The following is a 15514-nucleotide window of genomic DNA, read 5'->3' as shown; positions in this document are numbered from 1 at the left end:
ACCCAAAAAAATCCTCAATTTTCACCACGTGCCTGCCCTGGCAAACTCAACCTGAGACCGCCAGGCAAGGGGAAAGCTTTTTTCTTCTTAAACCATCACATCCTTCACCTCTCATAACGGTGCTGGCTTGACGTGACTACCCGGGATGAGAAATTGCACGACAGTCAAGATTAATTTCTAATATAATTAGTTTAAATAAGCGGTGGGGAGACACGCAGAAGCAGCACGCCAAAGGCGCCGTGGTATCCGAACTGAGCTTTTCACAAGTCTGATTCAAACACACAAGGGAACTCTTTTTTTTTTTTAAAAAAAAAAGTTTTACTTTAATGGAGTCGAAGGCAGTTTTACAGCGTTTCAGACTCACGGACCCGCCGGGGTCAGAGGGGACCTTTGGGGACCCCCCACCTCCCCACACCAAACCCTTGGCCCCGCAGCAGCGAGCCCGGCTGTGGGGAGGTGGGAGGGCGGGGGGGGAGGTCGAGGGGCTCGGCCTGTGCTCCCCCTTTCCCGGGATGAAGGCAGGGTCTGCCACGGCCTGGGGGGCACAGGGCACCGTTGGACACCCATGTGTGCCTACAGACACAGCTCCGGGGCAGCTGCACCGGGGCCAAGCCCGGCCAGCACCAGGGCCCGCTCAGAGCCAGCCCCGGGGCCCCCGCCGGGGCCAGCTCCAGGGCCCCCGCCGGGGTCAAGCCCGGCCAGCCCCGGAGCCCGCTCAGAGCCAGCACCGGCGCCAAGCCCGGCCAGCTCCGGGGCCCCCGCCGGGGCCAAGCCCGGCCAGCCCCGGGGCCCGCTCAGAGCCAGCACCGGCGCCAAGCCCGGCCAGCCCCGGGGCCCCCGCCGGGGCCAAGCCCGGCCAGCCCCGGGGCCCCCGCCGGGGCCAGCACCGGCGCCAAGCCCGACCAGCTCCGGGGCCCCCGCCGGCACCAAGCCCGGCCAGCTCCGGGGCCAGCTCCAGGGCCGAGCCCGGCCAGCCCCGGGGCCGGCCCCGGGGCCCCCGCTGGGGCCAGCACCAGGGTGCCCGCCGAGGCCAAGCCCGGCCAGCCCCGGGGCCCGCTCAGAGCCAGCCCCGGGGCCCGCTCAGAGCCAGCCCCGGGGCCAAGCCCGGCCCAGCTCCGGGGCCAAGCCCGGCCCAGCTCCGGGGCCCCCGCCGGGGCCAGCTCCGGGGCCCCCGCCGGGGCCACGCCCGACTAACACCAGGGCCCGCTCAGAGCCAGCACCGGGGCCCGCTCCGAGGCCAGCATCGGCCCCCCCTAGGCCTCCAGCCCCGGCGGCGCCCTCGGTGACAAGCCGGGGCCTGGCGGGCCGAGCGCCGCAGCGGGCCGGGCGGGTGATGGCGAGCCCCAGGCCGAGCCCGGGGGCTGGGGTCCCGCGGCGGCGGGGCGGAGCACGGCGCGGCCGGGCCGGGCCGGGCCCGGGGGTCCCGCACTCACCAGCTCATGGTTCCCCCGCCGACCCGCGCCGCTCCCGGAAGTGCTGCCGCCTTCGCCCCGCCCCTTCCGGTAGCGCCGCCACAGGACGGGAGGAGCGAGGAGTGTTAACCCGCCGCGTGCCGCGCCGGGCGTGACGTCGGGGAGGGGCGTGACGTCACGGGGCAGGACAGGGGCCCGGAGCTGTGTCCGGAGGGGAAACCGGGGAGAAAACACTTGAAAATCCTCCGGTTTCAGTGCAAACCCCGGGAACGGGACGGGGGGTGTTGAGTAAAACCCCCCCGGGTCCCCAAAACCGGGAGCACCGGGGGTGGGCGAGGGTGGGGGGTGCTTGGGAGCACCCTGGGGCGGGCGAGGGCACGGGGAGGGGATGCCCGGGAGCACCCTGGGGTGGGCGAGGGGAAGGGGTGCCCAGGAGCACCCCGGGGTGGGCGAGGGCATGAGCATGGGGTGCCCAGGAGTGCCCTAGGGTGGGCGAGGGCATGGGGAGGGGATACACGGGAGCATACCTGGGGTGGGCAAGGGGAACGGGTGCCCAGGAGCACCCTGGGGTGGGCAAGGGTGCAGGGTGCTTGGGAGCACCCTAGGGTGGGCGAGGGCACGGGGAGGGGATGCCTGGGAGCATCCCTGGGGTGGGCAAGGGGAAGGGGTGCCCAGGAGCACCCTGGGGTGGGCAGGGGTGCAGGGAGGGTCCGGGCTGTCCCAGCCAAGGCGATCCAAGGGAAGGGCATCAGGGACATGCGGCACGTTTGGAAGTGTAAAAGCACCCAGTTTTGGGGAGAAACCCCCCAAATCCGGCTCCAGGAGGCTGGGCAGGGGTGGGTGGGGCAGCGAAACCATTTTGGTGACCACAAAAACCCCCCTGTCCTCAGCAGCCACCGCCAGCCGTGACGGTGGGACGGAGCAAAACACCCCCCGAGCTCTGGGTGCCCTCGGACCCCCATTGCCAGCCCGGGGCGACGTCCCAGCAGGGGGGGAGCGGGCTTGGTCCCGGTGTCACCGGGCTGGTGACGGCACATGTCACCACACGGGGCCGAGGGGAGGAGGCCCAGGACGGGTGCCAGGGGTGGCTTTATCAATTAGCAGGTGGAGGTAAACAGCGCGGTAATTACAGCCAGGGAGGATGATGCTAAACTGGGAAGGTGTTACCGACACCAGTGAGGACGGGATTAGCCGAAAAGGAGTGCGGGGCGGGGGCAGAGCTGGGTGGCACGGACCCCAGGCACCGATTTTGTGCTGGGATGGGGCGAAGGAGCCGGGGTGGGCAGCGCCGGGGAGGGGCGGTGGAGAGGGGAGGTTGCAAGGCGGCGTTGGTGGCACGGTGGAAAGGAATCAATTTTGGGGTGTCAGAGCCAAATCCCAGCCAGGAGGACCCCGCCGCAGGGTGGGGAGGAAGATGAAGGATGGCAAAGGCTGGTGCCAGGAAGGGTTTGCCGGCGTTTCCCGCTGCCTGGTGGGACACGGTGCTGCTCCTGGCCGCCGTCCCCACCGGGACGCCCCACGCCAGCACCTCGGGGCGCAGGGGACGCGGCAGGGAAGAGTCGGAGGCAGAGCTGGGATGAGCGGGTGCTGGCATCTGGATGTCCCGATGGCCACGGGGCTCAGCAAGCATCTTCCACGGAGGCTCTGCGCCACGCGTCGCCCTGGCCTGGGCACATGCTGGGGGGGCGAGTCTGGGTCCTTCCTCCAAAATGCTCTGCTGGGAGCAGAGGTCAGACCTGGGCCAGGCATGGGGAGGAAGGGGGGGACGGATCCGCACGGTGCCGGCACGGGGCAGGAGATGAGGGTCGGGCGATCCAGAAACCATCCAGACCTTCTGCAGAAGATGTCTCCTGCCGGGGCAGCAGGAGAAGCTGAGCCGGTGGTCGGAGGTTGAGAAGATCAGGGAGCGATCCCACCGACATCTGTGGCATCAAGATCTACCAGCTGCGAACCAGGTGTGGGTCCTCGTCGCTCCCGACCCCGGGGACAGGGTCTCGGCTCTTGGTGCTCCTCCTCGGAAGCGTATCCCATCCCGTGGAGAGCTCTTGGGTTTCAAGGACAGCTTGCAAAGCCCCGAAGACCCTCAGCAGAGAGGAGCGAGGTGTTGGTGGCCTCCTCGGGAACCCAGAGCCACCGTCGAGAAGGGAAAGGCAGCAAGTTGTGTTGAGCTGGTACGTGACTGGCAAGCCCTTCCCTCCTCCCCAGAACACAGATAGCCCAGAACGGGGATGGAAAGTGCCGTGTTTCCGTAGCAACCAACATTTTCGTGCAAGGTGCTGCACGCACTCCACGCGTTTTTGCCACCCAAGGGTGCTCCTCACCTTCCTGCTCCATGCAGGGGGGGGTCCTGCCCGGCGGGACGCCTGTGCCCGGGTGGCAGAGTGGGTCCCCAGCCCGGCACTGGGGCCACGATGCCCCGTTGGTGCCTGGTGGGCTCCTTCCCTCCTCCTCCTCGCCCGCAGCGAAGGAGCCCAAAGCGTCGGAGCAACATTGGGTGGCTCCTTGCCGTGGCGCGGTGATGCTGGCGTGGCATCTCCCGGCAGCCTTTGCCGTGCTACCTCCTGCCCGTGCCCAGCATCTCCGACATCTTCCAGCACAAGCCACCAGTGGAGACTGATGTAACCACCACCACCACCACCACAGCACCCTCAGATGATGCCGGGGGCCGCAGCGGGTCTCCCTGCGCCCTCAGCTGTGTCCATGGCGGCTCCGGCTCCTACCCATCCACCCCGGCTTGTCCGGACCACGCAAGGGGACACGGCAGGGACCGGCGACTCCAAAACCAACACGCAGCCCCCGATCGCTGCGTGTCCACGGGACCTCCGAGACGCTCAGAGCACCCAGGGAAGCGCAGCCCCGCCTCACCCCGACCCTGCGCCGCGGACGGCAGCCCCCGCCACCCCTCCTGCCCCGCGCCGAATCCAGCAGCCGCTCCGGCCTCGCCTTAATGGTCACCAGAGGCTTGACCACCCGGGAATCCACTCGGGGAAGCGGGAGCCCACCCGGCGCAGCGCCCGTGGGCTCCACAGCCGATTCCCCCAACGCCACGAGATGCCGTCCCCGGCTGGGCCAGCCCTGAGTCACCGGGCAGCCACCCCGGGCACCGTCTGCCCCCCAAAATTAAAACCTCTCCGAGCCAGGGAGCTCAGCGAAGCCCCGGGGTCGGGCAGAGCTGCCCTGGCCTGGCAGGAGCAGCAGCTTCTCCGGGGCTCCGGCTGCAAATCAAAAAGTAGGAAATTTGACGGCAGTGCCGGTGCCTCCACACCCCGGGAACACCGGGAAAGACCACGGTGCCAACGCCGGCGAGCCCTGCGGAAAAGGGAAGCTTGCGGGATGCTCGACCGCTCCGGTCGTGCTCCAGCCCGGCAGAGCCAGAGCCGCGCGGACCAAGGGACCCCCCAGACCCTCAGCATCCTCCAGCCTTCCCCTCCTCCAGCACCATCCCAGCTCCAGGAGAGCCAGGGCTCCGGCCCCGTCCCTGGGCAAGGACCTAACCATCGCGGGCCACCACCCCTGCACCCACTTCAAATATCCAAGCGCCTCGTCCTGCTCCTTCTCCCATCCATCCCTCGTGCCCGTACGAGCGCCGGCTCTGAAACCTGGCGGGTTATTTTTAACCCGAGCGACCCAGCCCGGCAAAAATCCCCTCTCCGCTCTGTACCTGGGGCGATCTGGCCGGCGAAAGGCGCGGGGGCATTACCGGCTGAAGCGGCGCGATCCTCTTTCGCCCACCGTTATCCGATAGACGCAACCCGGCGAAAGCCGCCGGCCAAATGGTGACGGGGTCAAGGCGGCGGCGACGGCACGAGTGTGGAAAAATAAGACGCAAGGTCAAGGGCAAACCAAGGACGCGGCGGTTTTTGGGGGTGGGGGGTGCTGTGGGGTGCACCCCGTCCCCGCGCGGCTGGGAAAATGGGGGGGACGCGAGGACGGAGCCGGTCGCCTTCGGGGTCACCCAGCGTCCTGGCCAGCTGGTCTCGCCACGCCGTCCTGCGAACAGAACTGAAGGAGAGGGGGGGCTGAGAAAAGGTTGGGTTATTTTAAAAAAAAAAATCATACCAAAAAAAAAAACTATTTAAGAAAATACAACACTAGAAGAAAATGTACAAACAGGTTTCAAAGTCGCCCGTAAAGAGGCGCAGCGCCCACCGTCCTGCACATTTCAAGCCTTTTTAACATCCCCCTTACATATTAGAGACGACTTATTTTTTTTTTCCAAACCAGTATAGATCTTTTTTTAAGCAAGGTAAAATAAAGATATTTACTACAGATTTTGATTGTCAGCAAACACAATATATTTACTGCATTAGCATTTGCTCACAGTGCAAATGGTACAACAATACATCAGTTCAATATTTCTGATTTTTTCCCTTAAAAATGCTGTATGCATTAACTATCATATTTGCATTACAACATGACAAATGAGCAAATGAAATGTGTGTGAAAATTATCACCTTTTCACAATATCAAGCATAATTTTTTTTTAACCTTAGTATAAGGTACTATAAATCCAAGAAATAAAAACATCCACAAAATATATTACATCTGGTATGATTTTTTTTTTCTCTAAGTACTCAACTTTATACAAAAGTCTTTCAAAAAATATCATTCCCTTAGGTTTGTGTGGTTAAACCTGATTGTGGTTTTTTTTTGTCCCTTTCGGTTCACATAAATTAGACTGCATTCTTTCTCTTCTCTTTATTTTTTGTACGTTTTTAATGTTTTTTTTTTTTCACATGCAGACATCAAACCTGGATAGCACGACCTTTTGGCAACAAAGATTTTTTTTTTTTAAGTCATTATTATTTTTGCTTAGTTTAGCTTAAATGTCTGAGCACAGTTTTATTAAAACAAAAGAAGAAAAAAATCAGAGCAGTCATGCAATGACATGCACATACCAGAAGGAGAAAGAAAAAAAAAAAATAAAATAGAGGACTAATTGATTTTTCTCCTCCGTAGTTGGTTGGTTGTTTTAAAGTGACCAAATAAAATAAAATAAAAATATCTCACATTATAAAAAGTATTCAGCAAAATACTGGGGTTTTTTTTTTTCTGCATTTCTGTAAAGAATTTCCTTTCTGCTGGGGAAAAAAAAAAAAAAGAAAAGAAAAGAAAAGAAAAAACAAACCCAAAAGCTGCTGCCGGGACGTGGCTCCCCGCCCGCCCCCCGAAGTTGCGGGGGACCCGCACAGCTGCCCCCCGCCCCGGCTTGGGGGGGCCCGAGCCTGCTTACCTCCGCCGCGGGGAGCCGGTGCTGGGGGGGGGGGTTACCGGGGAGGGGGGCACGGGGGGCCGGATCCGGGCCCAGCGAGGCAGGGGGCAGCGGGATCGGCTCCATCCATCCATCCCCACCCGGACGGGCCGGATCCCGGCGAGCCCAGCCCCGGGGGAGCCGGGTGGGTCGGATCCAGGAGGGCCCGATCCTGACCAGCCCAGCCCTGGGGGAACCGGGTGGGTCGGATTTGGATACCTAGGATCCAGGTCAACCGGGATCCCTGGGATCTGCAAACCGGGCAGCCCGGATCCGGGCCAAGCTGGGTGCGGGAGATGTGGGGTGCAGCCAGGATCCGGGCAGGCTGGAGCTGGGAGAGCTGGATCCAGGCAATCCGGGTATGGGCAGCCGGGATCCGGGCAGTGCGGGTAATCCGGGTGCGGGCAGCAGGGATCCGGGTGAGCCGGGTCCGGGCAAGGAGGATGCGGGTCCAGGTAGCCGGGATCCGGGCAGTGCGGGTCGGGATAATCCGGGTGCTGGCAGCCGGGATCCGGGCAGTGCGGGTAATCCGGATGCGGGTAGCTGGGATCCGGGCAGTGCGGGTCCTGTCGATCCAAGTGCAGGCAGGATCCGGGTGCGGGCAGGCTGGACCCCGTCAATCCGTGTGCGGGCAGAGTGGGCCCGTGCAGCGCAGCCCCCGGCATCCCGAACCCGGGGGGCGAGGCCACCCCGGGGTCCCCCCCCGGAGCGGTGCGGAGGGCAAAGAAGGAGAGGGGGTGCCACCGCGCTGTCCCCCATGGTCTCTCAAGCGCACGTGGTGACGGCGGGGGCGAGGGCGACGGGCGGCGAGGTGGCGGCGGCGGCGGCGGCGGCGGGGGGCGCGGCGGGGGGCTGCCCGGCCGAGCCCTTCTCGGCCTTCTTCTCCTTCTGCTTGAGGTGGATCTTGGCGTGCCGCTTGCGCTCGTCGGAGCGGGCGAACTTGCGACCGCAGAATTCGCAGGCGAAGGGTTTCTCGCCGGTGTGGGTGCGGATGTGGGTGGTGAGGTGGTCGCTGCGACTGAAGCTCCGCATGCAGATGCGGCACTGGAAGGGCTTGTGGCCCGTGTGGATGCGGAGGTGGCGGGTGAGCTCGTCGGAACGGGAGAAGCGACGGTCGCAACCCTCAGCGGGGCAGGCGTGGGGCCGCTCGTGGAGCGGCGTCTTGCTGGGCCGGTTGGGATACTTGCGGGGTCGGATGGGCTTGAGGGTGAGGGGCGGCTGCGGCAGCCCCCCAAAACCCGGATGGATCTGCTTGTCCTTGAAGGCCTTGATGGTCTCCAGCGGGGTGATGGGGGGCGGGTTGACGCGGATGGGGTCCAAGCTCTGGAAGGGTTTGTGCTCCGTGATGGTGCCCATGTCGTTGGGGTGGTGGTAGAGGTTATAGTCTGGGATCATGGGGAAGAGGTTGCTGTCCAAGGCGGGCTTGGCCGCCTGGTAATCCTGGGGGGAGTAGGTGAGGCCAGGGTTGCTCTGGGGGTCGTGGAAGGAGACGGGCTCCGGGTAGAGGTCACTGCAGGAGGAGTAGGGCGGCAGCGCGGGGTACATCTGGTCCACCTCGCCCTGCGGCGGCCCCATGCTGCCCGCCGAGCTCTGTGTGCTGGTGAGCGCGCCCGAGGACGGCGGCACCCCCAGGATGCCCGCGCTCATCAGGCTGATGATGTTGTCCTGGCACCAGTTGGAGGGCGAGTCGAAAGCGAATTTCCCCAGGTAGGTGACAGTCTTGTTGCCCGGGGCGGGCTGAAAAGTCCCCGAATAAGAGGACAGTTCCTGACCGGCCTTTTCGTTCGCTAAGCCAATGTCCATAACATTATCTGCAAAGTGCGAGAGAAGCGGGGCAGGGTGAGCCGGGAGGGCCGCGCCGCCCCGGGGTGGGGGGCACCGGGGATGCACCGGGGATGCACCGGGCCCCCCTCGCCCCGCTCCTTCCTCCCCCTCGCTGCTTCCCCCCCCGCCTCGCTCCGCTCTCCGCGTACTGCGGCGCTGGCTGCCGGGGGTCCCGGCGATGCGGGGCCGGGCTGCCGCCCCCGCGGGGAAAGGACCCGAGTGGGTGGGTGGGTGGGTGGGGTGGGGGGACACCCCGCCGCCGCCCCGCAGGTGGGGCCGGGGGAAGGAGGTACCTGCGGCTACAGGTAGGCTTCCTCCCCGTCCAGCCCCCGGCAGCGCTGGGCACTCCGCGGAGCCGGCTGCGGCCGCCGACGCCGTTACCGACTCGCCGCCTTCCCTGCGCCGAGCCCCGGCGAGGAGAAACACGGGGGTGGGGGGGATTGGTTTTAGCCCGGCGAGGCTCTGGGTGGGAGCGGGGACACGCGGGGCGGTCCCCCCCCGCCCTCGGCGCTCACCTGTGCCCCCCATGTCCCGTCGTCGTTGTGTCCCCCCCCCGCGCCAACCCCGCGCTCCGGGAAAGTCGGCGCCGCGTCCCGGGGAGCCCACGCTGCCGCCGCCGCTGCGGGGTGTGGGGTGGGGGGGCGGCCGCCACGACCACGCGCGTCCGCGGCGCCTCCGCAACCGCACGGACCCCGGCGCGGGCGGGTGGCCCCTCCGTGTCACGGGGGCCCGGCCGTTCCCTCCCTGCCCCGTGTCCTCCTCCCCACGGAGCCCGGCCGCCGTCCCCGTACCTGCGGCGGCGGCTCGGCAGCAGCGCTCGGCGGAGCCCTGCAGCGATCGCGCGGAGACACGGCGAGGAAAGGGGTGGGTGGGTGCGGGGGGGGGGACGCTCCCCAGCCCCAGCGCTTCCCTTCCCTCCGAGGCTCCATGACACCCTACCCACAGCGTCCTCCTCCTCGCCCCACCGGCTCTCCCCCCCCCTCCCTTCTCCCCATTTTCCTTCCCCCCCCCTTACCTGCAGCCATCTGGTTGTAGTGAGCCACCGAGTCGCTGCTGCTGGAGAAGATATTCAAAGAGTTGGGGATCTCCTCTGGGTACAGATTGTCAGGCAATTGGTTCATCAAAGTGTTCATGGTCCCCGGCAGCTTCTCCAGTAGTTTGCCTGTCATAGCACTGGAGGAAAAGGCTGGTTCAACGTGGCTCCGAGCTCAGCTCCCGAGGAAACAACATCCGAGTGGCAAATCCGTGCGAGGGAAATCATGCAAGAGAAAAAGTTGGGGCGGGGGCGGGGGGGGGGGGGGAACCGGGGAGGAGGAGGAGGGGGGGGGGAGGCGGGGGTGGCCGCGGAGGAGGGGGGCGCGGGGGGGCGGGGGGGGTGCGGTCCTCCGTGGGTCCCTGGTGGTGTTTCCTCGAGGGGGAGGGGGCGATCTGGCTGGCAGATGTGGTTGTAGAAGCGGGTGGGAGGATTTAACCCCTCCTCTCGCTCGCTCCCGCTCCCCGTCCCCCTCCCCGTCCCCGTCCCCGTCCCCGTCCCCGCTCCCTCCCGCGCTCGGCTCCGCTCGCAGGTTCCCTCGCTGCCGCCCGACTGCTCCGCCGGGGACTCCGCAGCCCATTTATCCGGGCGGCGGGAGCGCTCCGTGACGTAGCTGCCCATATATGGACAGACAAAGCCGAGCCGAGGCCGAGACGTCACAATGGAAGCTCCGCACAATGGAACATTAGAAAGCAGGAAGCGGGGCCGGCGCGCGCGGGGACGGGCAACGGGGAGTGCGGTACCGGCCACCGGGCATCCTGCACCGGGCACCCTGCACCGGGCACCGGGCATCCTGCACCGGGCACAGGGCACCCTGCACCGGACACCGGGCAACCGGCACCGGGCACCGGGCACTGGGCATCTTGCACAGGGCACCTTGCACCGGACACCGGGCACCGGCACCCTGCACCGGGCACCCTGTACCAGGCATCGGGCAGAGGGCACCGGACACCCTGCACCGGGCACCGGGCGGGGGTCTCCCCCTCCGCACTCACATCCCACCCACCGAGCGGTGCCGTCCCCCCGGGGAGGGCAGATGGCGGCGGCTCCAGCCCTCCCTGCCCGGGTCGCTCCCCCCCGGGAAGGAGCGGGGGCGCGGGGCAGCCCGCCCCTGCCGTGCCCGTCCCTGCGTCCTCCCCCGGGGATGCTCAGAGACCGGCTTTTACCCGGAGGCTTTAACCGTGCGCTCCCGAGAGAGCGGGGAGGGGGGGAACCGGCCACAAACCCCATCCCGCAGCCCAGGAGACGCGGGATGGGAGATGTGCGGGGGGAAACGACAGCGCCAGGCAGAGCCTGGAGTTCGGTGGGAAGGAGAGGGTCAGCGGGGAAGGCGCTGGAGCTGCAGAAGCCTAAAATTCCCTCCCTAGCTAGTGGTGGCTTTGCACCGAGCTGCCCCCTCCCCGCGCCCCGGGTCCGATGGAGAACAGTGCTTTGAATACTTTAAAACAGGTAACACTTGTTGGTCGCCTGTGATTTTAACCTCACCTCCCCCCTTTAAAAGTTTGGCACTTCCAAGGCGTCAGTAATTAGGTGGTTTCGTGCTAAGTGTGCCAACTGATGCTATCTTTAAAACCCTCCGAGTTATATAGCAAATGTATGGAAAAATGCTGTGTTGCAATAGCTCCACTTACCCAATTCCTGCAGGGCCGGCTTTGCAATGGGAGTGAAATCCGTGCTACGGGAGTGCTGCAGCTGGAGGGGACCGGGCACACACCGAGGGGGGCTGGGGAGGAGGGGGCCGGTGCTGCGAGGCCGGGGTACTTTCACCCTGCGGTGCCAGCAGGCTCTGGGTTTGGGGTGTGGGGTGTGTGTGTGGGATGCTGCGGTGCGGGGGAGCACGTATCGGGAGTGGGGGGCAGCGAGCCCCCATGGTGGCCTGTTTGTGAGTGCGGGGGGGGTGGCCCTTGTGCTCTTATCCACTTCAGGGCCCCTCATCCACTTCAAGGTCCCCCGTCCACTGCAGCCCCCCGCCTCCACTGCAGCCCCCCCTCCACTGCAGCCCCCCCCCACTGCAGCGCCGCCTATCCATCGCAGGACCCCGCTTTCATTAGAAGCCCCCCCACCCTGCGCAGAGCCCCCCCATCCTTCGCAGAGCCCCCCCATCCCTTCCAGCCCCCTTCCATCCGTTGCACCCTTATCACCCCCCCCCATCCTTTGCAGGGCACTCCCCTTCTTTTGCACCCCCCTCTATTTACACCCCCCCATTACCACCCCCCACACACAGACACAGCCCACACCCGGCGCACCCCCCGCCCGCCCCGCCCGTGGCCCGGCGCGGCCCGGGGGAGCGCGGCGGCGGCGGCGGCGGCGGCGGCGGCGGGGGGAGCGGGGCGGCGGCGGGCGGGCGGCCGAGGGGAAGCGCCATACAAGGCCTGGATCCGGCCCCGCCTCCGCTGCCTTCTTTGGCGGCCGGTTCCGGCGCTCCCGGCGCTGGGGAGGTGCGGGGCGGGCGCGCAGGGTTGCGCGGCGGGGCGCGGAGGGATGCGGAGCGGGACCCACCGCCCGCACCCCCTGGGCAGCACCGCCCCGACCCAGGGTGGGGGGGGTGTCCCGCCGAGCCCCCCCTTCCCCATCAGCGTATTCCCACGGTGGGAACCCGGCCGTATCCGCGGGGCTGGGGATGCTGCGTGTCCCCCGCTGCGTGCCCAGCTCCCACGGCCCCCCGCGGGCACCGGCAGCCCCACGCAGATCGGAGCAGGGGCACCCCCCTCAAAATCAAGCCGTCCCACCTCGATTGCCAGGCGTGAGCGGCAACACCACTACCGCCACCACCAGCGTTCCTCTCCAGTTCCTCCAGAACTCGGTTCTGGCCAGGTTTGCTCGGCACCAGCGAGGTTTGCCTTGGGAATCGCTGCTCCGGAGCAAGCAGGCACTGGCCCGGCTCCTCACCCCACGACGGAGCAGCCCGGCATCCCAGCGGGTGCCAGGCAGCCCAGCCCCGCGTTTGGCTCCTACCGACCCGAGTGGGTGTCTGCCCCCTGCGCCGTGGGCAGAGGGGGTGACGGTACCACGGGTGCGTGAACGTGCACCCATATCCCCACCCCACCCCGAGTGGCACCTGCTCCCCGCCGGGAACGCAGCCATCCCCCGCCAAATCCGGCCAGCTGGGGCTGCGGGTGCAGCGATAACGCCCCAACTCCTCACGGCGGGGTTTAAGCCTGGCTCAAAGCTCCTGAGTCATAAGGGCCTGGTTTACACAAGAAGCCGGGCTAGGAGGGAGGCACGCCGCTAAACCCAGCCTGTGAGAACGGCCTAATCCCGCACGGACACTGGCTCAGTTACTAATAGTGGTTTGATGCCAATTGATGGGGAACGGCCTTAAGCCAAAATAAACTGAGGCAGCCTCAGACTGGCATGAAAACGGCCGCGTGGGGGTTGGGCTGGCTTAGTTACAGCTCAGTGTAATGGGTTGGAGCGTCCCGAGCAGAGTAGTTTACCCAAAGGGAGCGGAAAAAAAAAAAAATCTCACCTGGGATGCTCTGCATTGTTTTAAACTACGGCTTGGACTGGATGGAGTCTGCAGCCGGGAGCTTTCACTTATTTTGGTCATCCCCCATGCCTGTCTCTTAGGCCATGCGAACCCCATCCTGAGCGGGGTGTCTCAGTAACGTAAATAACCATTGCTGGCACCAGTGATCTCGCGGCACGGATCCATGTGCATGAAGTGCTGCGGTCCCTTCCTCAAAGCCGACACAGAGTGTCCCGCACCACCATTGCTCCTGCATTTTGAAAGTTAAGAAAGCGAGGAAGGCAGAGCTGGCTGAGCCTCCGGCTTGGCCCCTGAACCGGCTGCCTCGTTAACCCCAGAGATAACGGGAGGAATAATGCCGTGACGCCCAGGCAGCGTGGGCGAGCCCAACCTCCTCTGCCCTGGCACCCATCTCTGTCCCCCTGCGCCTCAGCTCTCCCCAGCTGCCTGTGCAGAGGTTGGGACAAGCCCTGACATTATTTAAGTGTCCCGGCTGGGTTCAGTCCCCATAATACCCACGCCAAGAAAGCGCTGGCACCTTCTCCTCGGCAAAAGAAGCAAACACAGCTGCCCGTGTGAGCACCGAGAGCCCCCAGTTCCGCTGCCCCCCAGCCCTGCTCCTCCCTTTGGGGCTGCGCGATGCTGAGATGCGCACCCATCCCCGCGCGCGGCGTGCCGAAACCCCGCCGGCACCCCGGGGGGCCGGGGCCGTGTCCCTCTGGGTGCTGTCAGCTGATGGGTGATTTCTCCCCGCTCCTCTCGGTCTTGTGACCGGGCGCTGCCGCCCGCCGGGTGATTCATGTGCCGCGAGCCCCGCAGGTGCACCGGGCTGTGCCGCGGCCGGGGCGAGAGGCCACGCTGCACGCCGGCTCTCCGGGGACTGCCGGGGCTTTTAAAAGGGGAACTATTCAGGTTTTTTTCACATAATTAATGACAGCATAAATGTACTTATAGCGGGAGAACATGAGCCTGGTTTTCGTGCCTCGTGGTGAGGCAAATGGGATGCTGGTTCCCATTGAAATCATGCCTCAACCTTGCTGGTGGTCTGGAGCCCAGAGCTGAGCTTGGACAGAGCCGAGCCTCGGAGGCTGAGGGACACGACGAGGTGCTCATCACCGTCCTGCCATGCGGTTCGGTGTCTCGGGAGCTCTGGGAGACTCTGCACGGTCTGGGGACCCGCCGTGGTGGTGCTTCCAGTCCTGGATCACAGAGGATGCTCAGACATGAAGCTTGAGGCACTTACGTTACCAGAACTGGAGGCTTTCCTCCCCAGCCCCTTGGATTTGCTGTAGATGTAGATCTGGGGCTGGTAAGGTCACAGAGTCGTAAACAGAGTGTGGCTGGTGGGGCCCTGAAAGGTCACCTACCTCCTACCCCCGGGCATGACTGTATCGGGGCCATATGTGTAGGTGGCTGCTGGGATGGTCGACAACAGAAGCTCTTCTCGAGCAGCTTGGAGAAGGGCAACAAATAAACCCCGAGTCTTTCAGCCACCTGAACCGCGAGGTGGGTGTCGCAGAGGTATCTGATGAAGCCGCCGTAGTTTCTCAGGGCTGCAAGTGTTTTGTTTGCAAGCAGTGAGGTTGCACGGGCGGGATGCGGTGCTTCGGGGGTGTCAAGCTCCCTCTGGCAAACACCAGCTGCCCAGATGTGGCAGACGCTGTATTGGCAGCAATTTATTCTCAGGGCAACCCAGGGCCTGGATGTGAGAGATGCTCAGCACCGGCAGGGATGGGATTCAGGGCAATCTGTAATTTCTGGAGGAGGAGAGACTTTCTCCGCTGCTGTTGGGCGTGGGAAATCCTCATTTCAGGCCAAACTCTGGCTGGGAGAACTCTAGCCAGGAGAAACTGCCGGGCAGCCTTCCTGATCCCGGACCAACACCCTCCCGGCACGGCTTGCGTCCTTCCACAACACCGTCTCCCGCCTCACCTAGGTTTTCCTGATTTGCCTGTGAAAACTACACACCCTCCTCCTCCGGAAATATTCAGAAACACTCGCACTGAAATATGCATGGCAAAGGAGACGGCTGTCTCCCTCCTCTTTCGGGGATGAAGAGACCCGCGGGCAGAACTCGCTGCCCTGGGGCTTTGCTGCCTGCTTTGCTGGGTCGGTCCCCATGCACCAAACCCCACAGGCAGTGGGGTACTGCGGGAGCACCGTGGGTGGCTGCGGGAGGCCCTTTCCTGCCTCAGTTTCCCCTGTGGCAAGAGAGAGATCAGCCCTGCCTCGCCTTGCGCAGCAGCAGTGTGAAAAGCTTGGCGGGGGGGGAAAGCCCTTTGGAGCAGACAGGAGCTGCAGACCCACCTTGCTGGCAATGGGGCAGCTCTGGGCACCCTGCGCAGGAAAATGGGTGCTGGGTGGCCGGGGCTGGTCCCTGAAGGTGGCAGCACTGGGAACCGGCTGGAGGCCAGCGAAGCACCCGCAGCAGCAGCGGGTACGGAGGGTGCTGCTGGGGGAGGCTTTGCCTGCACCCCCCGGTCCCCACACCGCTGCCATCCCCTTCCCCGCATCACCCTGGTGCT

The 15514-nt window shown here is 64.9% G+C and overlaps 2 protein-coding genes across 3 annotated transcripts in view; both read right to left on the bottom strand.

The window, feature by feature from the left end:
- Window positions 1-1501, bottom strand: part of BIN3 (bridging integrator 3) — a 41378-nt gene extending 39877 nt beyond the window's left edge. Inside the window, exon 1 of one of the 2 annotated variants that reach the window (XM_075174896.1) lies at window positions 1434-1501. In XM_075174896.1, the coding sequence (XP_075030997.1) occupies window positions 1434-1441 (8 nt within the window). In that variant the 5' untranslated portion in view covers window positions 1442-1501. The remainder of the gene's footprint in view (window positions 1-1433) is intronic. The other variant, XM_075174897.1, reaches the window with a different exon arrangement.
- Window positions 1502-5687: 4186 nt separating this feature from the next.
- Window positions 5688-9713, bottom strand: EGR3 (early growth response 3). The gene is made up of 2 exons (XM_075174719.1): window positions 9503-9713; window positions 5688-8474 (listed from the first exon to the last, which is right to left on the bottom strand). The coding sequence occupies exons 1-2, from the start codon at window positions 9654-9656 to the stop codon at window positions 7429-7431; spliced, it is 1200 nt and encodes a 399-aa protein (XP_075030820.1). The 5' UTR covers window positions 9657-9713; the 3' UTR covers window positions 5688-7428.
- Between the last annotated feature and the right edge of the window lie 5801 nt (window positions 9714-15514).

The sequence above is a fragment of the Calonectris borealis genome, chromosome 27 (assembly GCF_964195595.1).
Source record: "Calonectris borealis chromosome 27, bCalBor7.hap1.2, whole genome shotgun sequence".
Classification (NCBI taxonomy): Eukaryota; Metazoa; Chordata; class Aves; order Procellariiformes; family Procellariidae; genus Calonectris; species Calonectris borealis.
The sequence above is the reverse complement of the archived record's forward strand: the minus strand, read 5'-3'. Positions and strand labels throughout refer to the sequence as shown.

Excerpts from the sequence above, each read along its gene's own strand:
- EGR3 (XM_075174719.1), bottom strand. The coding sequence starts at position 9,656 with ATGACAGGCAAACTACTGGAGAAGCTGCCGGGGACCATGAACACTTTG. Across the intron at positions 8,475-9,502 it reads CTACAACCAGATGGCTGCAG|ATAATGTTATGGACATTGGC; the intron begins GTAAGGGGGGGG and ends CGCACTTTGCAG.